Here is a 24,297-nt window from a genome sequence, read left to right as displayed (position 1 = left end):
GGTGGAGCAGACTCTCTTAGAAGTCACCCATGCTTTCCAGTGCCAGTTAAAGATTTATCAGAGGTTGGGAAATAATGGGAGAGGTAATGATAAGAAAAAGAGGATATAAGGCAGGTGTTAGGAGATGTGTGGAGTGAAGCAGGCACCTGTCTTACTATGTGATCAGACCCAGCCCTACCCATAAAGAGGCACTCAATAAGTATTTACTAAATTTAATTACTTCCAGCTTCAACTAGAAGTCAGTAATTCAAAATGTCGGTAGGCACCTCTTTCTAGACAACTCAGAAATGGCAATTCTTATTACAAGACATGGTCCACTGTTCATTATTGATTCTCTACAAGTGCTCTAAGCTAATTTGGGGTTAAAGAGAAAGCAAGAGAGAAATAAGTATCAAGGAATTGAAAAGAGGCTCACTTTTCGTGCAATTCTTTAAGTGACTTCTTTAAGTTCTCCTTGCAAGACCTAAAGTGTCGTATTTTTTGTCACTGTTGAGTAGTGTGAGTTGTGTTTATTTCCACATGACCCCATTCAGGGTTTTCTTGGCAACGATATTGGAGTGGTTTGCTATTTCCTTCTCCAGTTCATGTTACAGATGAGGAAACTGAGGCAAACAGGTTAAATGACTTTCCCAGGATCATACAGCTAGTAAAGTGTCTGAGGCTGGATTTGAACTAAGGTCTTCCTGACTCCAAGCCTGGAGCTCTATCCACTGAACTACCTAACTGTCCCCCAAAACTGTCACATTGCCCCACTTCTTTCTCACATACCTATCTATTCCTTACCTTGCCCAACCCCTAACCTCATCTCCTATGGCTTTTCTTCTCCCTTTACACCATGCCAATGAAATATGCAATGATAGGATTAAATTCTGATACTCTTTCTGTTCCTTTAGTCCCTGTATTTTCGTTACCTACCCTAATGGGAGAAACCAGCTGGCTCCTTATTTCTAGTGTTGCTAATGTTTCCCATGCTCTGGGAGAATTAAACTCTGTTCACAGCCCCTGTAGTCTCATATGGATGGTAAACAACATTCCGTCTGAGCTTTGTTTTGAGTTTTTTGGTTTTGTTTTTTCATGTAACTGACCTATGTAGATCATTAAGGAGAAGGATCAGTCACTCTCCAGAGTCAAAACAAGAAGAAAGAAACAAGACAGGAAAAAATATGCAACATACTTTTCAGCTTCATAGCAGAAACTCATCATATTATTTTCCTTGCTTCCACTGGCAGCAAAAATCTGAAAAGAAAAGGAGTCAGATAAACTCTTACACCCCCAAGAGCTTGGGGCTAATGGCACCATTTATAAATTTCTTGTAGTTGCAAATGTAGGTTTTCCTTAGCTATAATGCAAAAATGATGATCAATTGTCATCATTTTTCAGTCGTGTCTAACTCTCCGTGACCCCATTTAGGGTTTTCTTGTCAAAGAAACTGGAGTGCTTTGCCATTTATTCTCCAGCTCATTTTACAGATGAGAAACTGAGGTAAACAATTGACTTGCCCAGGATCACACAGCTAGTAGGTATCTGAGGTAGATTTTAATTCAGGGCTCTATCAAGTGTACCACCTAGCTGCCCTAGTGCTAAACAGATTATGTGATTATAATGTGGTACTTTGTTAGTGTCAAATGGATTGAAATCCATTTGTCTATTTCTTTTGGTACCAAAGAAATCTGATAAATTAGTTTGTCTTTTCTCATGCTTTCAACTTCATTTGTAATACTGTAGTTTACTAAGACTTGGCAACCTCATTGTCTCTTACGTCACTATACTTATCTGGTTTTATAAAGTGTATTCCACCTAACCCCACCCCCTCAAAAAAAATAATAAAAGGATCTTGTTTCTAATCATTATTTTTATTTCAAACACTTCCCATTTAGAATGAAAGAACATTTGCAGAAAAGAAAAAATCTAAAAATTTTGCTCCTGATTAATGAACACTGACAGCTGTCATTTTCATTCCTGCCAGAATAGTATAAGGTATAAACACTCATGTAATATCTAGCTCATTTTAATTACTAATTTGGAGGGGATTGTTTATGAGGGCAAGTCACTTAACCTCTGTTTGCCTTAGTTTCCTCATCAGTAAAATGAGGGTAATGTTAGCTCCTACTTTCTAGGGTTGTTACTAGAATCAAAAAAGATATTTGTAAAGAGCTTAGCACAGTGCTTGTCACATAATAAGTGGTATATAAATACTAGCTTTTTTTTCTCTGTATTTTTTATGTTCTGTTTTTTTTTCACTTGGGCAGCTAGGTGGTACAGTGGATAGAGTGCCATGCCTGAAGTCAGGAAGTCTTATCTTCCAGAGTTCAAATCCAGCCTCAGATACTTACAAGTGACTTTACAAGTCACTTAACCCTGCTTGCCTCAGTTCCACACCTGTAAAAATGAGCTGGAGAAGGAACTGGCAAAACATTATCACAGTATCTTTGCCTAGAAAACTGCAGGTGGGGGGGTCACAAAGCATTGGATATGACTGATAAACGACTGAATAACAACAGATTTTTTCACTCAGTCTCTCTAACTACACCAGGTACTTGAAGCGTGTCTGACTTGTTTAGGAATAGTCATCACATTTAAGTGGATTAGTAACCACAGAAACTCCCATTTCCTTCCCATTACTGAGGTTTAGGATTTTCATCTACTTCCTTGTCTGCCGCTTTTAGTTCTTGCCTGGGATGGGATGGAGTGTGGAGTGTATACACACACACACACACACACACACAAACATAGACACTATCCCAGTTTTTCACATAGATAGAGGGTAGTTTGGGTGGCATTTGCAGTGTCAAGTGTCAAGGGAGGGTTAGTGCTATAAACCAAAAAAAAAGAATCACAGTTGGCAATTGAAGTGAAGCTGAAGGTACTCAGGTATTTCAGCACTGATGTCTTGGATAGCAGTAGACTCACTGCAGTACCAAGAGGGGGTAGCATTACTGGGATGAACAATAAGAAATGTAATTTCCAGTATCAGTAGATTTAATTAGGTTAACCAAATTGTGTGCTTTCCATCATGGAGCCGAAGTAAGACCTTGATGAAGCTCCATGATGTGAAGATGCCCTTGCATCATGTAGGAGAAACTTCTCTGCATGTGTTTTTGTCCCTATGCTCAGGGTTCTGACAAATAGGGAAAAACCTGGGTTTGGAGTTTATGATATGTGTGCTTATTGTACCTTTCCTAGAAGTCTGTTGGTTTATAACAGCATTTGGGACTGAGGAGTTAGTGTTTCAGTGTAAGTAGAGTCTATGATGAGAAGGCCTTTCAATTCAGCCTAAGGGAGTCTTAGAGAGTGCAGACATAATAGGAAAACATGATAAGCCTTTTCCCTCTCCTTTCTTCCCTTCCCTCATTACAAATTACTCAAATTTTACATTGATTTTAGCCTAGTATCATCTCACGGATTCCTCATCCCTTAACCCTTCCCTTCCTCAGTGGTCCCAACTTAGGTCAACACTCAGAGCCCCAACCCCTACCCTAACTCTTGTGATAAAGTACTCAGGATAACCTGAGTCTACCTTTTCTCTGGAACATGGACTCTCTGCTCCAGTCCTTTGTGAACTCAAAGATAGCATTTATTTGCAATTTAACAAGTCGAGTCTAAATTAAAAGAGAAAGAAGCTAACAGATATTAGAACGAGACTTTTAACACACCTCTGTTTCACATTGTTAACAGCAGAAAATCTCCAAAGCACTGTGTGCTTGAGAGACAGAGGGGGAGAGAAGCTGTGAGATTTGAGTTTCGTTCTGTAATGATCCAGCAAAGAGAGAGACCGGGGTCAAAGGTAATAGGTAGTAGCAGCGGAAAGGAATATAGGAAGAAATGGGTGAGGACTGGGAAATATCCCTCAGTATGGGCAGAAGGTCCTAAGAAGTATCTCCTTTTTCTTTACTCCCTGGAACAACCCTTCCTGTTCTTTGGATCATGTTTCCCATCCTTTACACGCACTCACCACCTTCAAGGATTCAGCACGAGTGACTTGGAGATGGGGAATGCAAGTCCCTACTACCTTGTGCCTAGGAAGTGGAAGAATTCCTGTTCCCACTACTGAGGTAGAAAGAGCAATGGTCCAGGCATCCCATACTGGAACTTTGAATCATTTTTTTCCCCAAAACATTATTATACATAGTGGCACAATTCTGTGATACTATGGGTACAATGCATGTTTCAGATATATTATATGTTAAATTGCTCTGTATGGGCTGGCCTGAAAACCTACCATTTACATATAACCTAACTGCCATTTTAAAAACTACATTATTGAAAGGCTACAAGTTAAAGGAGATTCTAGTCCTAACCTCACTCCTAGCTTATTTGGGCTTAATTTGCTGGGTTTTGGTTCCTTCATCTGTAAAATGAAGAATGAACTAGATCAAGGGTTCTTGACTTTTTTTGTGTAATGGATCCTTTTTTGGTACTCTGGCCAACCCAATAAACCCCTCTCAGAATAACGTTTTTCATGCATAAAATAAAATACACAGGATCACAGGAAAAACCTGTTACACTGAAATCATGTCAAAATATTTTTTTTTAAAAAAAGCCAGATTCAGATGCAGCTAAAAATAAAAGTATGAGCTTGTAAACAAAAAACAAAAATCTAGGTTAAGAATACCTGAGCCAGATCATCCCCAAGTTCTTTTGCCACTCATTCTACAAAGTGTTCCAAAGTTTCATGATTCTTTGAAATGTTTCAAATTCCAAGCAATCAACTTATATACAATCTTTTGGAACAGAGCCTGTTGATAAACTGGGGATGCCATAAAGAAAATTCCTTGGAGGAAAAGATGGTAGAGAGCATGGCCTCTCCAGCTTTCCTTTTCCTTCACATCCTCTGCCCCAAACCTTAAGAATATTTGAAACAGCTGCATGTCTGGAAGGCTCTGAATCGTTAACTTTTAATTCCAGGGTGTGTTTTCATGCATGGAGATTTTCATTTTACATCTGCATGTTCATTCAGACCTAAAAGGCTATTCACTTTAATAGCTCATTACCCTCCTTTCAATTTTCATTTGCCTTCACATTTAGGATGGAGTAACTGAAAAATGAAAGATATGTCTCTACAGGGTTAAAATGGAGGATCAGTATACATATTTTTGTCTTTTTTCCGTTAATCTTTTTAGTATCCAAGATACCATGATTGTTCTGTCATCATCCCTTCTTAAATCACAAGTCTATTGTCGCAGAAGGCTTGCTTAGTGTTTTAAGAGTGTTTATGAGTAGCAAGACTTTTCTTGAAAGATTATTTCATACCCTTTCAAGAATATTACTTTTATACAATATATCTTATGCATATATGTATAGTATAGAGTTTGTATATATACACTGTGTGTGTGTGTGCGTTGTTGTTGTTCACAAGACCAATCTCCAGAATCTGAAATAGTTTTAGAAAGAAATTTGTCAGGTCGTTTGGGAGGGGAAGTGGGGAGAGAGAGAGAGAGAACCAGAAAGAAGGTATGGATCCCTTTCCAGGTTCTGGAAAGTTTACATTATATAGGATTTTGATGAAGGTTTCCACACATGAGTCACACAGGAATCAAATGAAAGGAACCCAAAACACAAGACTGGGTGGACCCAAAACAAGTCCTGGGTGCAAAGACACAAAACAATAATGTTTTGGTTCCAGGACCTGGGGGAACCCAAAATACCTAGTAGCCATCTTCAGCATTTCAGCATTTACAGCAGATTAGAGGTGGGATTGGGAATGGGCATTCTTATAGAATTGGGTGGGGGGTATATTATGCCAATAAACCATTTAAAAATCATTGATTTAAATGCAGTTGATAATAAATAGAATCTCCTTTAAGTGGCCATACTGTATATTGTGTATGTGTAAATTGGAATAATATGTTCCCCACAGTTTACGTGAAACATGAATTTCTAGAATAATAACACTTATGTATCACTTTAAGTTTTCTAAAATACTTTATATATGTAAACTACTTTATAATTCATATGATCCTCACAACAATCCTATGAGGTAGGTACTTTTATTATCTCATTTTACAGATGAGGAAATTGAGGCAAACAGTTAAGTGACGTGCCCAGGGTCGTACAGCTAGTAAGTGTCTGAGGTTGGATTTGAACTCAGGTCTTCATGATTCTTATAGTCTATCAACTGCACCACCCAGCTACAGTTGGTCTGAGTTCTAATGTGCTTACTGAAGCATTCAGTCCAGGTTTCAAATTATCCAATTAGGATCTAAGGATTTAGATCTCGAAGAGACCTTCAAAAGTTATTGAATCCAGGGGCAGCTAGGTGGCGCAGTAGATAGAGCACTGGCCCTGGAGTCAGGAGGACCTAAGTTCAAATCTGACCTCAGATACTCGAAAATTCCTAGCTGTGTGACTCTGGACATGTCACTTAACCCCAATTGCCTCACTAAAAAAAAAAAAAGTTATTGAATCCAACCCTCTCATTTAAAAGATGAAGTCTCATAGAGCTTAAATGACTTGTCCAAGGTTAATAGAGCTGAGGTCCTCAGGCCCTGGATTTGACTCCAAATCTAGAATTCTTTGCACCTTCACCACAGAACTCCCTTATTTTAAAGACAAAGAAATTGATGCTCCAAGACATAGGCCAAGTGACTTGCACAGAGTGACATAGGTAATAAGTAGCATAGTCAGCATTTGAACACAGTTCCTTAAATTCTAAGTCCACTGCTTAAAAGAGAATTTGACCTTCAAGTTGCATGTATTTGAGGCAATCTAAATCATTTTGATTTAAGGGTAGCTGGGTGGCATAGTGTATAGAGTGCTGGGCCTGGAGTTAGAAAGACTCATCTTCCTGAGTTCAAATCTCACTTCAGATCTGATTAGCTGTGTGGCCCTAGGCAAGCCATTTAAACCCTGTTTGCCTCAGTTTCCTCATCTGTAAAATGAGCTGGGAAAGGAAATGGCAAACCACTCCAATATCTTTGCCAAGAAAACTCCAAATGGGGTCACAAAGAGTCAATCATGACTGAACAACAACAATAACAACAAATCATTTTGAAGTTATTTAAATATGGGGCAGCTAAGTGGCACTGTGGATAGAGCACCGGCCCTGGAGTTAGGAGGACCTGAGTTCAAATCTGGCCTCAGACACTTGACACTTACTGGCTGTGTGACCTTGGGCAAGTCACTTAACCCCATTGCCTAGCCCTCCCCCCAAAAAAAAAAGATATTCAAATAGTGGGAGATTTTTTGAATGATACTTTTAATCAGTGACCAAAGGGATGCTTACACTTGGTTTTAGATCTGACAACAGCAGATTAGGGCATTAAGAAGAATGCAGCAAAGAGGTGAGTGTACTGTATTGGTAAAGGCAGACAATAATGTGATCTACTGTTGAATTCCCAGAAGTATTGAAAGTCATTAATGCAGCTTTGCAAGTTGCTTCAATTTCTAAGAATTCTTCTTGGCCCAGTAGAGAACACAAGGGAATGTTCATGGAAAGAGTGGCAAATTGGAACTCAAAATCTTATAAAGCGGCAACTAGGTGGCACAGTGGATAGAGCTTTGGCCTTGGAGTCAGGAGGACCTGAGTTAAAATCTGGCCTCAGACACTTGACACTTATTAGCTGTGGTGACCCTAGGCAAGTCTCTTAATCCCAATTGCCTCAACAAAAAGTTAAAAAAAAAAATCTTACAAAAATGAAACTTGAAAACTAAAAAAATTTTTTTTAATTTAAAATAAAAAAAAGAGTGGCAAAGCCATTCCACAGAAAAGTATAATGAGTTTGAATGTCCTTTTATGTCTAGCTGACAACAGAAGTACAAGAGAAATCATTAGATTGCTGTTTTAATAATAATAATAATAATATAAAATAATCTAGTAATAATAACTGCAAAACAATAGCTTTCTTTCTAATGTATTATATCTGGACTAGGCCTTTTTATTTTTTCAGCCCAAACATTATTCCATATTAATATCCCCTGCATTTTACTAGCATTTAATCTCGATATATATCTCTGCAAAGTGTATTTTCAAAGTACAGAAGGGCAGAGCAAGTAGGGAAAAAGCACTTAGCCACTCCTTTAACTAATCTCCCTTATCAGAGACGTCAATTACGATGTGGGGTTGATGGGAGGAATGATTATATTTTTATTGTGAATTAACAAATAGGATAAAGGGCAGCAGAGAAATGAAAGTGACTGAATGAACAGATTAACATAATTTTATATGACAGGCAGCATGATGCAATGAACCTCGAGCTAGATCTGAAGTCAGAAAGGTATAGTCAGGTCTTGCTTCTGATAAAGAATGGCTGTGGGATCCTCACAGGAGGGCAAGATCTCAACATCTCAATGCAACAGGTAATTCTCCGGGATTGAAAAAAAATTGCAGAACCACATTAATCGAGGGAGTTCCCTCCCGAGGAATCACAAAAGTGAGGAGGAGCGAGAAGAATCACAAGTCTGGGGGGAGGAGCAGGGTGAAAGGAATCACAGGTGGGGCAGGGTAAGAGGCACTTTGGTATATGGAAGAGTTCTGTAAACATAGAGATGGTATGATAGAGAAGAAAGTGCCCTGGGACTTGAGGAGCCATGAGTTCAAGTCCCCATTGTTATTTAGCATCATGGAAGCATAGATTTAAAATCATCGGATCATAGATTTAGAGCTGGAAGACACTTTAGAGATCATCAGATCACCATCTAGAATTCTAGATTCCAGTTCAGGGCTTCTTAAACTTTTTCTACTCGGTCCCCTTTTTGTGTTTTTTTATTTTTTGGGGCTTTGTTGTTTTTTGTTTTTTGGCAGCACTCCTTGGCATGGCCTGAGGTCGTGCACAGTACAAAGTGCACATGCTTTGTTTTCAAAGCCAAGGCTGCAGTAAAGTTATGCGATGCAAAATGGGCAAGAGAAATTCCTCAGATTCATTTGATTTTGAATTAATTTTTGGTCTTATGTTCAGAAACCTTTGACTGTTGCCAAATTTTTCAGGGCTGCGACCCACAGTTCAAGAAGCATTGACTGGTGTCAAACTCAAAGGGGATCTTTGCCACTGTATCCTGACTTAGAAAACCACTTATTAACATTATCTAGATTCTATTGTATTTTTATTTATTTTAACTATTCCCCAATCACATTTTACATTTAATTTTAATTTTCTTTCTCAATTACATGGAAACAAAATTCTTTAACTTTTTTATTTTAATTCTGAGTTTCAAATTCTCTCCCTCCCTCCCCTCCTCCTTCCCTGAGAAGGCAAGCAATTTGGTATAGATTATATATGTGCAGTCATGTAAAACATTTTTTACATTTAACTGTTTTTATTTTTTTAATTACATATAAACAAACATTTTAATATTTTTTTATTTTGAGTTTCAAATTCCCAATTACATTTTAATCTGGTTCTTGCTGTTGGCCTGTTTGATATCTCTGATCTGATACAACCCTCTTATTTGACAGATGAAGAAACAGGCCCAGAAAGGCCAAGGAAACACCTAAGATTACAAAGACCGCAAAAGGCAGAGCTCGATGAGGCATTAGAAACCAGCTCCTCTGATTCCAAATCCCATAACCTCACTATAATGCATTATATGCTGGGTCACTTTGGGCAAGACATGTGATCCCTCCAAATCTGTTTCCTCATCTGTGAAACAGTGGTAATAACACTTTATCCACCTACCTTACCAATTATTGGAAGGAAAATACTTTGTAAATCAAGTACCATTAAGAATATGTTTAATTAGGAGTCACAAGATCTTTAAAAACTTCAGTCTAACTTTTTGACATGAGTTTCTGTATTTAAATACTTCCCTGATTTTGATCAGTTAGATATATATGATTTAGGTCTCTTCCAATAAGTGTCTACATATAGTCTGTGCTAGAGCAGCATGGTATAGGTCAGTGGTATCCAAACCAATAGAAATAGATTCCCTGTGTGTCTCATATTGACTACAAATTTATATTTGTTTTGTTAAATATTTCCAAATTACATTTTATTCTAGTTTGGGCCACACTAGAGAGTTTTGTATGAGTTTGACACCTCTGCTGTAGTATAGCCGTTCTCAATTCCTTTTGGTCTCAGGATCCCCTTAAACTTTTAAAAATTATTGAGGACCCCAAAGAGCATTTGTTTATATGAGTTATAGCTATCAGTATTTACTCCTTAGAAATTAAATAGATAAAATTTTAAAATATTTATTAATCTATGTTGAAATAGTGATAATAAACCTATTGCATAGTAACATAAATAACATTTTATGAAAGATAATTATATTTTCAAAAATAGTGAGAAGAGTTACATTATTTCATTTATTTTCCAAATCTCTTTAATGTCTGGATTAATAGAAAACAGCTGGATTTTCATATCTGCTTCTGTGTTCAATCTGTTACAATATGTTATCTTGGTTGAAGTATATAAAGAAAATCTGGCCTCCCGCAAAGAGGAAAGAAAGGAGTATTTTATTGGCAAATAACATCTTAATATGTTATGAAAATAGTTTCAACCTCACAGACCTCTCCCCAAAAAGGGTTGTAAAGACCCCCATGGATCTTTGGTCCACACTTTGAAGATTGCTGGGATAGTGGATAAATAGTCATTCTTGGAGTCAGGATGAGCTCTGGGTTCCAGATCTGCTCCCAACACATACTAGCTTCACTTAACCACTTAACCACTCAGTGCCCCAGACAACTCTGCAAATGGTAAGAAGTTACAGATGACTTGCAAATCTCCATCTATAGGAGTTTCCAGACCAGACCAATAATCTCTGCCATGGCGCAGGACTGTTTAAGAAATGGTTTGTAATGGATTTGTATCAGTGCTGGAATTAATCCTTTTTTATTTTTATTTTTTGCCAGTTACTCACATGTCCCACATTGCTCATGTTATTGTCTTCCAAAAAAGTGATCCCATTGAATCATTTAATTTCAGAGCTGGAAGGGACCTTAGAGGTCATCTGGTCCAGGGCTTCTTAAACTTTTTCCACTGGAGACCCTTTATCAACTTGCAACTTCTTATGCTTTTCAGCAGCATTAGTTGACATTGCATGACTTGAGGGCATGTGCAATGCAAAGTGCACATGCTTTGTGTTCAGAACCAAGGCTGCAGTAAAGTTATATGATGCAACACAGGCAAGCGCTGGTCAGAAACACCTCGAATTTGTTACATGTTTGATTTTTAGTTCATTTTTGGTCCTTGCATGTTCAGAAACCTTTTACTGTTGCCAAATTTTTCATGACCCCATATGGGGTCACAACCCACAGTTTAGAAGCACTGATTCTAGTCTATTTTTTTTTTAACAGAAGTGTTTAGTACCAAAGAGGGGAAGCAGCTCACCTATGGCTCACAGCTCATTCACTGTACAGTAAGGACTAGAACCCAAAACTTCTGACTCCTACTCCTAATGCATTTTCCAAAATAGCTTTGTAAATCTCAGAAAAGGCCTTCCCCTCCCTTAAGGTATTATAAAAAATAATCTTGATAAACAGAATAAAGAAACAGATTGACTACTTTACCACGACCAAATTTGAGCCTGACTTCCTGAATTCCATAGCATCCAAATAGGATCCCCATTTTATAATTAAGATGACTGAATTCTCAAATCAGTGAAGTCAAGCTAGTGATCTTATTTATGATGCTATACATGAGAGTTGTTGGCATTGCTATAGTTGAACCTGTTGGAATGGTTATGATTGAAGCAGCAAAGGAACATTGGATTTTCAAATAAATGTGTGTGTGTGTGTGTGTGTGTGTGTGTGTGGCAATTGGGGTTAAGTGACTTGCCCAGAGTCACACAACTAGTGAGTATTATGTATCTAAAGCCAGATTTGAACTCAGGTCCTCCTGAATCCAGGGCTGGTGCTCCATTCACTGCGCCACCTAGCTGCCCCTCAAATAAATTAATGCAAGAGTTTTTATCTTGGTCAGAGCTTTGTTGAGCTAGAGTAATTTCTTTGCAGTAATCCAATTTTACAATAAAAAACTGGGCTGCATTGTATCTTCACAGGCAATGCTGACTTCCACTTTGTTTCAGCATTCATTTCCATTTATCCCATAGACCTGGGTGTAGTTGACCTTCCATCTCTTGCTCACTTGTTCATAATCTTCTAGATTGCCAGTGATTCCCCAGATCTTCCAATCTCTCCCTAATGCTTTTTTTATTCTAATCTCTCTTTATTCTTTAAGAAAGTGTTGACTCTCATTGGGAGAATGATAACAATACCTTACATGTCTATAGCACTTTATATGTTAAAAAGCACTTTCACACATATTATTTCATTTGTCTTCAAAAAAAAAAAAAGTCCTGTAAAATAAATTGGTCAGGTATTATCCCTGTGTTACAGGTGAGGAAAGAGAAAGGTTATTTAGTATCTCACAGCATTGACTTGGAACAGCCATGTAAACCACCATGAGCCCATTGATCAGGCATTTATAAAAAACTAATAGGTCAGACCTAAAAGGAATCAAGTTATAAACACATATGAATTTTGATTAAAATAAAAAATGATACAATAGGAGGGATGGATGCATATAATATAGAACCATGATTGTTCACTGGACTTATTCATCATGTATATCTATTAAGTGCCTATTATGTGCAAGGCACTGTGCTAAGTACTGGAAATACAAAGACGAAAAGGAAATGGTTCCTACCTTCAAAGAGCTTACATTCTAATAGAAGGAAGCAACATGTATAAAACTAAGTCAATTAAAGAAATATATATACAAAGCAAATAGAGAGTATTTGAGGGGCACCCTAACAAGGGGGAAAATCAGAAAATAGCCTCTTAACTGACCTTTGAGTTGAGCCTTCGAGAAAAGTAGGCATTCTAAGAGACAAAGGTGATGAAGCATATTCTAAGCATGAGAAGCAACTTATGCCTTCTTATGCTTAGAAATGGGAGATTAGAATGGCACATATGGGGAAAAACAAATAGACCAGTCTCACTGGAACATACAATGTGTGATGTAGGCCAAATGAAGTTAGTCTACAAAGATAGGTTGGAGCCAGATTAAAAAGAGGTTTAAATGCCAAACAAAGAAGTTTTTATTGTATGTTAGAGATAGTAGAAAATCACCAAAACTTCTTAAGAAAGAGAATGAGATGGTAAGACCTGTCCTTTAAGAATATCAATGTGGTCACTGTAAAGATGTAGGGAAGCTAATTATAAAATAACTATAGAGATGATGAGCAACTGAATTGGGATTATGGCTGTGTGTGAGTAGAGTGAAAGTGATGTGTCTTAGATCAAAGACAGGCTGGATGCCAGAGATGTTGGCAAAATAAAAATTGCAAGACTTGGAAATTAAGTGGAGGGGAGTGGGACAAGGAAGGAAATTGAGTAGTCAAGAGTAACTCCAGGTCTCTGAATCTGGGTGGCTGAAAAGATGATGGTACTCAATAAAATAGGGAAATTTGGAAGAGGGATTGGGTTTTGAAGGGGAAATAATGAGTTGCATTTTGGACGTGTCAAGTTAGAGATGTCTAGGGGACATTCAATTGCAAAGAAAATGTCAGAGCTAGAAAGGAACTCAGAAATCACCTACTCTGTGTGCAAATGGACTTCATTTTATATATAAGGAAACTGAGGTTAAGAGGTGAAGTGATTTGTCCAAGGCCATATACACACAAGTCCTTAGTGGTAGAACTGGGACAGGTACCCAGTTCTCCTGATTTCTAGGCCAGCTCCCTTTCTGTTCATGACTCTGCTCCCTGCTTCTAGGCATCTAAGGAAGGACTGGTGAAAATGTTTGGAAAATATTTTTTAAAACTTTTTTTGGAAAAAAGACTAGCCAGGATAATGCTTAGTCTAGATAGAAGTCTCAAATGGAAAATCAATAAGAGTTCCATTTGGTTCCATCTACAGTTTCTTATGTGGTCTCCAAAATGAGGGCCATGGCTATGTGATCAACCAATTAGAAGGCAGAAGATGGGTCACATCCCTTTCTCATTGTGAGATTTGTCTCTAATACAACCCCACCTACCCTCATCCCCCAACACCACCCAACTCTACCCTCTTGCTTTTTGAGTACAAAGTCCCAACTTCCCCTCTTCCCAGATGGCCATTGTATGTTCATGATAATTATAACCTAACTGCTACTCAGGCATCCATGTAGAAGCAACTACACAGGTACTCAGATATCACTGGGAAAAACCCCAATTCTGTATCCTGCCTCTCTGTCCCAGATCACCTTGTGGCTATGACAGGTACCTACTGGAAGGTGTGTTCTGTGCTAGTGGGATAGGGCAGTGATCAACAAGTGAAGAAAAGCACTGCTCCCCCCCCCTTTTTATTTTGGGTGGGACAGAATGAGTCACACAGTATAAGCAAGTATGAGTGGCTTGTGATGTGTTGCTTATGTCATTACATTCCTTTTCCCAAAATTCATCTCTCTTCCTGTATTACCATTGACAGCACCACCATCTTTCCTGTCACTCAAGTTATCACAGCCTCATTGTACCCTGCGGTTTGGTCCTTTATCACTTCCACAGAGACTATTGTAATAACCTCCTAACTGATTTCCCTGTCTCAAGTCATTTTTCTCTCCAATCCATTCTCCACACAGATGCCAAAGTGATTTTCCTAAAGCATGAGTCCCTATTGACTCTAGGATCAAATTTTATCTTCATCTTATCCTTTTTTATTATCTACTTTTGTATAAATTATATAATGTACATTGTATAATGTAGCAGGCAACTAGATAACACAGTGGATAGAGTACCAAGCCAGGAATCAGGAAGACTCATCTTCCTGTATTCAAATCCAGCCTCAGATACTTACTAGCTGCATGATCCTGGGCAAATCACTTAATCCTGTTTGCTCCAGTTTCTTCATCTGTAAAATGAGTTGGAGAAAGAAATATCAAACCACTCCAGTATCTTTGCCAAGAAAACCCCAAATGGAGTCATGAAGAATCAGACACGACTGAATACAACTGAACGACAACAAATTAATATAGTACTATGTTTGTAAATAAGTATAATTTGGGGCAGTTAGATGGCTTAGTGTAAAAAGTGCTGGGCCTAGAGTCAGGAAGACCTAAGTTCAAATCTGGCTTCAGATACTTACTAGCCATGTGACCATGGACAAGTCATTTACACCTCTTTGTTTCCATTTCCTCATCTGTAACATGAATTAGAAAAGGAAATGGCAAATTACACCTGTATCTCTACCAAGAAAATCCCAAATGGAGTCACAAAGAGTTGGACACAACTGAAACAGCCGAACATACTTTATTTTTTCTTGTAAAACATTTGAAGATGTTCTCTGGGAATCATTCTACTGTGTTCCCTTCACAGAATCTTTGGAAACCAAAATATCAGCAAAATATAAATAAGGTACAATGGGGAAAAGTGTTAGATTTGCAAGTTAAAGACCATTGGTTCAAATCCCATCTCTGATACTACTTATGTGACCTCAGGCAAGTCACTAAAACTCCCTGGGCCTCAGTTCCTCATCTGTAAAGGGAGGAAGTCTGGGATCCCTTCTGCCTTTAAATCTAGGAATCTAAGCAGAGAGAGGGTGATAGGAAGATGCTATTTCTAGTCTTCCTCATATACAATCCAAATGCTACATCTCATGCTCGTACCCAGCCTAGAAGTCTCTGTCATCTGATTAGTCCCTTCTGTAGCAATGAGAGATGGGCCAATGTACTTATCAGATGACAGTGTTCCTTTTCAGAATAAAACAATAATAGATTTTCTTCCTCTTCATGTTTTCCCAAGGAAGGGAGCAGCTGGGGGAAAGATTAATTTGCTTGTCTCTTATCTTGAGATAAAAGAACTATGTGATAGATTATATAATAAGGTAACTAATTAACTTTACAATTAGCAAAAGTAACTTTGGTTCTGGAAATCCTGTTGTAGAATTGTCAGGGAGTGATAAATCACTGGTGCCCAAAACATCATGTAACATTCTCAGGGAACAAACCGCCACGAGGGGAATGACATTAAACAATCTCTTTCATACTAACAGTTTTGAAATGATAGCATCAGCTCTTAAATCCATCATGTGAGAGGGCCTAAAGAAGAGCAAACTTGTCATTTGGGTCTAGACTGATCCCAATGTATGCATTGAGGAGTATCATCTACTTATTGAGGATATTTAACTATTGACAGGAAATCTGTTTCTCTCATGAGCTACCACCACACCTATATTCAACCAGTAAGTGGGTAAGAGAAGAGGAAGCATAGGATGCTAAGTCAAATCCAAACCTTACCCATCCTTTCAGATCTAACTCAAGTCCCACTTCCTCCATGAACCCTTTTTTAGGTAAACTCTAGCACTAATTGTGTGAACTTAAGACAAATCATTTAATTTTATTGTTCAGTCATTTTCAGTCATGTCTGATTCTTGGTTTGCCATTTCCTTCTGCAGCTCATTTTACAGATGAGGAAACTGAGACAAACAGGATTAAGTGATTTGCCCAGAGTCACACAGCTAGTAAGTGTCTGAGGCCAGATTTGAACTAAGGAAGATGAGTCTTCCTGACTCCAATCCTAGCACTCTATCTACTATGCCACCTAGCTGCTCTCAAATCATTTAATGCCTCTGGGTTATTTCTTCATTTATTAAAAGAAATTAGACCAGATGATTTGTGAAGTCCTTTACGTCAAAAATTCAATAGCTCTACTTCAGCTCCCACTGATATCTCCCATATCTTAGAATTTGTACCGTGTAAATATTTCATCATTCTCTCATTATTTTCCATGCATAATTTTTTTTCAGTCAAGTATTTTTTTTTTTTTTTGGTGAGGCAATTGGGGTTAAGTGACTTGCCCAGAGTCACACAGCTAGTGAGTGTTATGTGCCTGAGGTCGGATTTGAACTCGGGTCCTCCTGATTCCAGGGTCAAGATGGTTTAGGAAGGAAGAGTATTAGCAGTAGGAGATTTAAGAAAGGCTTCATGGATACTGTTGTGGTGTAAGAAAGGACAAGCAAGATGGTTTCAGAAAAACCTGAGAAGACTTATATGAACTGATGAAAAGTGAAGTGAGCAGAACCAGGAGAACAGTATATACAATAGTAGCAATATTGTATGATTATCATCTGTGAAAGACTTTAACTACTCTGACCAAAACAATTCCAAGGGACCTATGATGAAAAATGTTTATCCACCTCCAAAGAAAGAACTGATGAATTCTGAGTGCTGATTGAAACATACTTTTTTTTATGTTATTTTTCTTGGGCAGTGAAAGGGGGGAGGAGCATTGTCTGTGTTTTGCAGTTTGGCAAATATGGAAACATGTTTTGCATGACTTCACGTGTATAATCAATCTCAAATTGCTTGCCTTCTCAAAGAGGGGAGGGAGAGAGTTTAGAACTCAAGAACTTAAGTGAATGTTTAAAAAATGTACTTGTAATTGAGAAATATTTAACAAAATAAATAAAAATATTTTTAAAGGCTCCATGTAGGAAAGTTGTGCTTAAGTTGAATCTTGAAAGAAGGTATTCTATTAACTAGAGGTGAAGAAGGATATTAACAGTGATGTAGTGGGTAGAGAGCAGGTCTTGGACTTAGGAAGACCTGTGTAATCCTGGGAAAATCACTTAAACTCTCTGTACTGCAGACAACTCTAAGATTCTTAAGTTGTAGATTGGTGTCAATATCTACATTGGGAAATAGTGTTTCTTCATATGGAGTTCCCTACACCAATGAAAAGACTGTGCTAGAAAGACAAACAGGCAGACAGACATATACAGCTGTGTGTATATGTGTGTGTGTGTGTGTGTGTGTGCATGTATATGTATAAATACATATGTATACAGAATAATTTTAAAGAGAAAACAAGGAGATTACAGTATGTAGGGATCAAGATAGCAATTTCAAGTTAATTCAACAAATCTTTATTAAATGCCTACTATGTTCAGAGCACTGTGCTTAATTAGATCATTCATTCTTGACTTGAGACTTGGGGCTTCAGCTTTACCTTGAAAAGAAAGGTAAATATGTTTTGCATGACTATACTAGACAAATCTAATTGCTTACCTTCTCAATGAGGAGAGAAGGGGAGAGGCTGGAGGAAGAAAATTTAGAATTCAATTAAAAAAAAACAAATGTTTAAAATTGTGTTTACATGTAATTGGGGAAAAATTTTAAAAATTTTTTTAAAGAAAAGAAAGGTAATATATTAAGTTCACATCCAAGAAGGCAGTAAATATGAAAGTTCATCCCATTCTTCAACATAGAAGAGAACTCCGTTTTCCTGACACATAAAATGGCAAAATGAAACTTAAAACTCTCCTGTCTATCATGGCTCTTAGAAGGAACAAAATATCTTCTACCTTAATGGAATTATAGAGTGTTGAAACTGGAAGAGACTTCAGTTAACAAAGAAAGAAATTGAAGCCCTGAGAAGTTAAATTAACTTGTTCAGGTCATACAGGAAGATAGAAGGAATGTATCCTAATAAAAAGAACAAACCAGATGCAGTACTGGAAAACCAAGCTTTGAGTTCCAACTATGGCACTGACTATCTGTGTGACGAAGGGTTAGCTATAACCTCTCAGAGCCTCAGTTTCTTCATACATGAATTGGAAATAATATCTTTTTACATTTCATCAAGTTTTAGTGAGGAAAATTCTTCATAAACCTTAAAGCACTACATAAATGTGACCTATTATAATGGCATAACTATCATTTAAATTAAGGTCTCCTCCCTTCCATTCCAGTCCTTTTACCATCATACTATATTGCCTCCTTGACACTTATGTCTTACTTACATAATTGTCTGGCCAATGCAGCTCAATCGTGGGCTATTAGAAAACACTTATTTCTTTTTTTTCTTCTTTCTAACTCTGCTTTTTTTGTTGTTTTTATTTTTGATAAGGCCATTTCTAACCTAGGGGTCCTAATTCCTCTTCCTCTACCTTATGCAGAGATAATGTCTCTTGCCCGCGACAGGATATCGTTAGAACTCAAAGGTCTATGTTCATGATAACCTGTTTGTAAAAGGTATGGTGAATGTTGGCTGGCAAAGAAATAGAAAAAACATCTTTTCATGTTTTAGATCCCTGTTTCCCTATTGCTATTTATATCAAGCTTTAAGGGGGAGAGGGCATTGCAACCTCTTTTCAGATGGGAAAAACTAAGCCCCAGAAAAATGAAATTACTTGCCCAAGGTCACGCAGATAACAAATAGAAGGATTAAGAGGATTAATTGTCAATCCTCTTGCTACTATATAAATAATACTAGGTTATTTCATTGCAGATTAATTGATGTTTCTGTGGGGCTATAAATTTAACAACATATCCCATTTTATACTGAGTAAAGGCCAGCATTGGTGTCTAGATTCCTGACTGAAACAATATTTATCACAGCCAGACTCTAAGCCTTCAAGTCTCACAAAGCACTTATGCCTGACAGTAACTTATTTAAAGCCCAGAGGTGTTTGTTTGGAATTATAAATTGCTACAACTACGAGGTGGCTTCTAGTAACTGATAATGTGACCTCAGAGGGAAAATCAAGATGAAGGACCCAGGGCTGCGCCTATATCCCTTCATTCATCTTGTGACATTGTCTCACTCCTTGGCCATCCGATTCAGCTACTTCCTAGGAAATAATAGCAAAGACTTGTCAGGTGACAAGCTTAATATTCTTTTGGTTGCTCAGTTGTTTTCAGTTGTTTCCAACTCTTCATGACCCCATTTGGGGTTTTCTTGGCAGAGATACTGGAGTAGTTTGCCATTTCCTTCTCCAGTTCATTTTACAGATGAGGTAACTGAGGCGAACAGGGTATAAGTGACTTTCTCAGGGTCTCACACAGCTGGTAAGTGTCCAGGTCAGATGTGAACTCAGGAAGATAAGTCTTCCTGACTTCATGCCCAGCACTCTATCTACTGCACTACCTAGCTGCCCCAGTGACAAGCTAGTCCCAGGTATAATAATTTCTGCATGAATGCAAAATTTATTTCTTAGTGATTTATTTGTTTATTTGCTGTCAAATAGAATGTAGCATATTCTTCTTAGACTATATGTGATTTTTGTGTGTGTGTGCTCTAGAGCAGGGGTTCTTAACTATTTTTGTGTCATGGACCTCTTTGGCAAGCTGTTGAAGACTATGGATCCCTTCTCAGAATAATGGTTTTAAGCTCATAAAATAACATAACAAGGAAAATCATTTATATTGAAATAAAGTTCTCAGGGAGACCATATGATGTAATGGTAAAAGCTTTGGACTAGAAGATTGGACTAGAAGACCTGGATTTTTTTTTTTTAACAAGTTCATGGGTCCCAGGTTAAAACCACTTTCCCTAGAAAAAATATCTAATGGGACCAGGAGAAGAGGTGACTGGAACAAGAGTTGGGAGAAGGGTATGTGGGTAGGGGGGGAGAGAAGGAGTAAACATGAAACACATTTGAAACTAAATGGTCACGACAAAGGCTTAGCCAGCTCATGTCTGCTTCAGGTGTGACAATTCCAATTTGTAGATCGTTAAGGCCATTTTTTCCCTCCTTCTTAGTCTCAGACTTCAGCCACTCTGTGATCTTTTCACTTCCCATTAAGATCACCACAGACATTGAGCTGGTTCAGGGATTATTATACTTTATATTTGTATAATGCCTCATGTCTTTCACTTCTGCTATCTCATTTGATCCTCAAAACAATATTCTGAGATTGGAAGGGCATGTATTTCTGGTACCCTTTTACAGATTAGGAAACTGAGGTCAGAGAGATCTTGTTCAAGATCATAAAGGTAATTAGTGAAAGAGTCCCAACTGCAACCTAGACTTCTCTGAGACTCAGCCTGGGCTCATGCTGGTTTTTGAAAAGGGAAATAACTCCATTTTATCATCATTTTAGCAATTCTAAGAGTTGATGGAGAAAGATGAAATAATCTGCTTAAAAGAAGTTAGGGTATTATCTGTCTGTTTCAATTGAAAGATAATGATTTCTAGCTTTAAAATATAAGCTCAGAGCAAAGCCAAGGTATTTGAATAACTTAGGCAAGGCTTGAAAGCTCCCATGTATTTCCTCATTTGTAAAATGGAGACAGTATTTTCACTACCTACCTCAAAGACAGAGTTTGACATAGTGGATAGAAATTAAGCATACGGGCAGCTAGGTGGCACAGTGGATAGAGCATGGAGCCTGGAGTCAGGAGGACCTGAGTTCAAATCTGGTCTCAGATAATTACTAGTTGTGTGACCCTGTAGAATTCACTTAATCCTGATTGCTTCAAAAAAAAAAAAAGAAAGAAAGAAAGAAAGAAAGCTTAAGTCAAGAAGACCTGAGTTCAAATTCTGATTCTAACACATACTAACTTTATCCCCAGTAACAGTATCCCCAGGTAAGTCTCCTTCCAGTTGTGAATAAATGAATGAGCCCATACAAATAGAAAAGATAGTCCTAGTTTTCAAGGAGTTCTAATGGGGGAGACAACAAATAAGGAAGATTTCAGCTGCAAATAAAATGAAAAGGTCCCAGGGTCCTTAGAATGCAGCAGCAGAGTAGGTGTTAGTGCTTCTTTAATGTCATTTCCACTGATAAAATCATGTCACAGAGCCAAACAAAACAAATGAATACCAGCCTCACAGGGTAATGAGGCAAATAAACCCTCAAGTGCTGTTGAAATATGTTTTCCAAGAACACACAATCAACCAGCATTTCTTAAGTACCTAATATATATGTATATGTGTGTGTATATATATGTATATGTATATATATATATATATATTATTATAGATGGTAGGTACTTAAGAAACACATAATATATAATAGTGGGTACTTAAGTAACAAGGTACTTAAGTACCTACTATATGTATAGTAAGTACTTAAGATAGATGGATAGATAGATATATCGGCAACCTGCTAGGCACTGAGGATGCAAAGAAATAAACATAGTCTCTGCCTTCAAGGAACAAAGAAAACATGTATACATAAAAGCACATAGAAATATAAACAATATAAATACAAGGTAATGGAGGAGGGGTGAAAGCACTAGGAGCTGAGAGGATAAGGCTTTATATAGAAAATGGGGCTTGAGCTGAGCCTTGAAGGAAACCAGGAGTTTTAAGAAATGGGTTGAAAAGGAAGAGTATTCCAGGCATAGTGGAGAGAGGCCCCCTTTGCAAAGACAAAGTTGTTGTTCATCCTTTGTTCTCAAAGAGGACCAATGACATCATTTGGGTAATGTGAACACGGACTTGTAAGTGAATTGGATTTAAGTGAGCCAAAGCTCACTTAAATCACACACTCACAGGTTCAAAGTCACCAGCCTCATTCTCTCCTCCAGAGTCATCTGAGTCCAGTGGCAAGACCTAGTTTAGGACAACTGGTGATGGCCCCAGATGTACTGGGAGACCTTGGCCTTTTTAAGCTAAGGTCTTTCCCAGGCCTCAGTTGGTCTGAAGCAACACCCATTCAGTGATTTAAGTCTGGCTAGGTAAGAAAACGAGGCAAAAGATGGCCTAGTTTGCCTACTCAAAAAAAAAAAAAAAATCAGTCTGGGAGGGGAGGATCCTCAGGGTTTCTGGCCAGAACAGAAAAAATTGCCATTTATACTCACTCTGAGCCATCAAACACCAGACAATGACCAAGTAAGGCTTGGGCTGCAGCCTGTTATTGGTCTATCAGTGAGAAGCAGAGTGATTTGGGTTTGAGGCGTAGTTAAGTAGCTCCATGTGAATCCTAATGGGCTTTATCAAAGCCTGGTTTTCCAGAGCTCTATTTCAAGAAATCATAAATGAAACTACATGAGTCAGAAGAGTTAACTGTCCCAGTTTTTTTTTTAATGATAGAATAAATAAGTAGGGAGAAGAAACCCCCCCCCAAGAAGAAAAGCTCCCAACCCCCAAGATATCTTATGAGGTTTAAGCAATCAAAATTTCTTTTCCTTTGGGCAGAGCACTGACATGTAAGGGTATGAGTGCCCTTGTGGACAGAGGGAAGCAAGGAAGGAAGGAAAGGAGGGAGGGAGGGAGGGAGCATTGACCAACTGGAACTAGAGGCCAGAGTTGGAATGCTATGTGTAAAGAACAGCAAGAAGACCAGTTTTGCTGAAATATGTAGTGTATAGAAGGGATTAATAGATAGTAAGACTGGAAAAATGGGTCAAAGCCAGGTTGTGAAGAACTTTAAATACCAAGGAGAACAGTTCATATTTGATCCTAAAGGATATAGGAACCCACCAGTTTATTAAGCAGGAGATTGACATGTTTGGACCTGTTGTTGACTACGAAAGCTCATGATAATTTTTATTTGTGAATCTTAATCCTTATCCATGGAGAAGAAGTTGCTTGAATATATCTGGCTATGAATCACTGGGCAAATGATGAATTTGTATTTACAAAGAAGTGAGATTCATACCTGTGTTCTTTTTTTTCTTTTCAGTAAGTGAAAATCTATACTCACGGGCAGAAGTGACCACAGTGACTGAAAATCCTGTTCTCCACTCCAGAATTATTGGGCACAACTTGGCTCAACCTTGCTACACAAAGAGTAATGACTGACTGGACTTATCTTTACCTATGAAAGATGTCAGGGAAGCCTCAAACCATAGAAATGATAGCTCTGCTTACTTGGAAGAAATGATGTGGGGAAAAAAAGCCACACATTCCTATCATTTGCTGTTGCTTGTTGAACTGTGAAGAACCGCATAGACTATATTTAAGCTATTTTCTATATTGTTGCCAATCACCCTTTGGGACTTAGTCATATTTTCCTATTGGCTCTTGTGTTTATTTCATTTGCATGTATCCAGTGATAATGAACAAGTCAAATATGTAATCTGAATATCTATTTAAAAACTCATCAATATGAAATGGTGAATAAAGTGTAAATTCTGCTCCTTTTTTCAAAGTCATAATCACGTAAGTCCATGTTGTTGGAAGTCTAAACTGATTTCATACAAGGGTCAGCGTAACCTGTCTGCACCGACTTTATGGAGACTTGCTTCTATAAAGATATTTTCACTGTTGACTAGTGAAATGAGAGAGAGAAAGCTATTTATAACAAGGCCTTATGTTGTGTACATATATTGTCTTTGGAATATTTGTGATTCAGTTTATTGCTTGTTAAAAGAGAAATTATATAATTTATTTAGTAAATACTACTGTAAACTATAGTTTTGTTGACAGAAATAAAAATATTTTGTTCTCAACATTGGCAATATATTGGTTCTGCCTGGTCTTTCCATTGTTATTCTTTTAACTCCTCTTTCTTCCTTTATGGCATTTGTGGCCCCAACGGTCAACAAATTGCTTGAAAAGAAATCAAGAACATGGCAGGCATAAAGAATGAAATAAAAAATAGCTCCCAAAAGGAGAGTCTCAATAAATGATGGGTAGATAATCTAAGATGTTGCTTCCTAAAATGCCATGATGAGTAGTTTTGGTAGCATAACTATAAGTAGCTATGTAATAAA

The 24,297-nt window shown here is 37.7% G+C and overlaps 1 protein-coding gene across 2 annotated transcripts in view; it reads left to right on the top strand.

Annotated features, from left to right (window-relative positions):
• PIP5K1B (phosphatidylinositol-4-phosphate 5-kinase type 1 beta) overlaps positions 1–24,035 on the top strand; it is a 329,210-nt gene extending 305,175 nt beyond the window's left edge. For both annotated transcript variants that reach the window (XM_027839284.1, XM_027839282.1), the window contains one exon: positions 23,265–24,035. In XM_027839284.1, coding sequence (XP_027695085.1) covers positions 23,265–23,271 — 7 coding nt within the window. In that variant the 3' untranslated portion in view covers positions 23,272–24,035. The remainder of the gene's footprint in view (positions 1–23,264) is intronic.
• Positions 24,036–24,297: the final 262 nt, after the last annotated feature.

This window comes from Vombatus ursinus, unplaced genomic scaffold (genome assembly GCF_900497805.2).
Source record: "Vombatus ursinus unplaced genomic scaffold, bare-nosed wombat genome assembly UNPS02014832.1, whole genome shotgun sequence".
In the NCBI taxonomy this organism is placed as follows: domain Eukaryota; kingdom Metazoa; phylum Chordata; class Mammalia; order Diprotodontia; family Vombatidae; genus Vombatus; species Vombatus ursinus.
The sequence above is the reverse complement of the archived record's forward strand: the minus strand, read 5'-3'. Positions and strand labels throughout refer to the sequence as shown.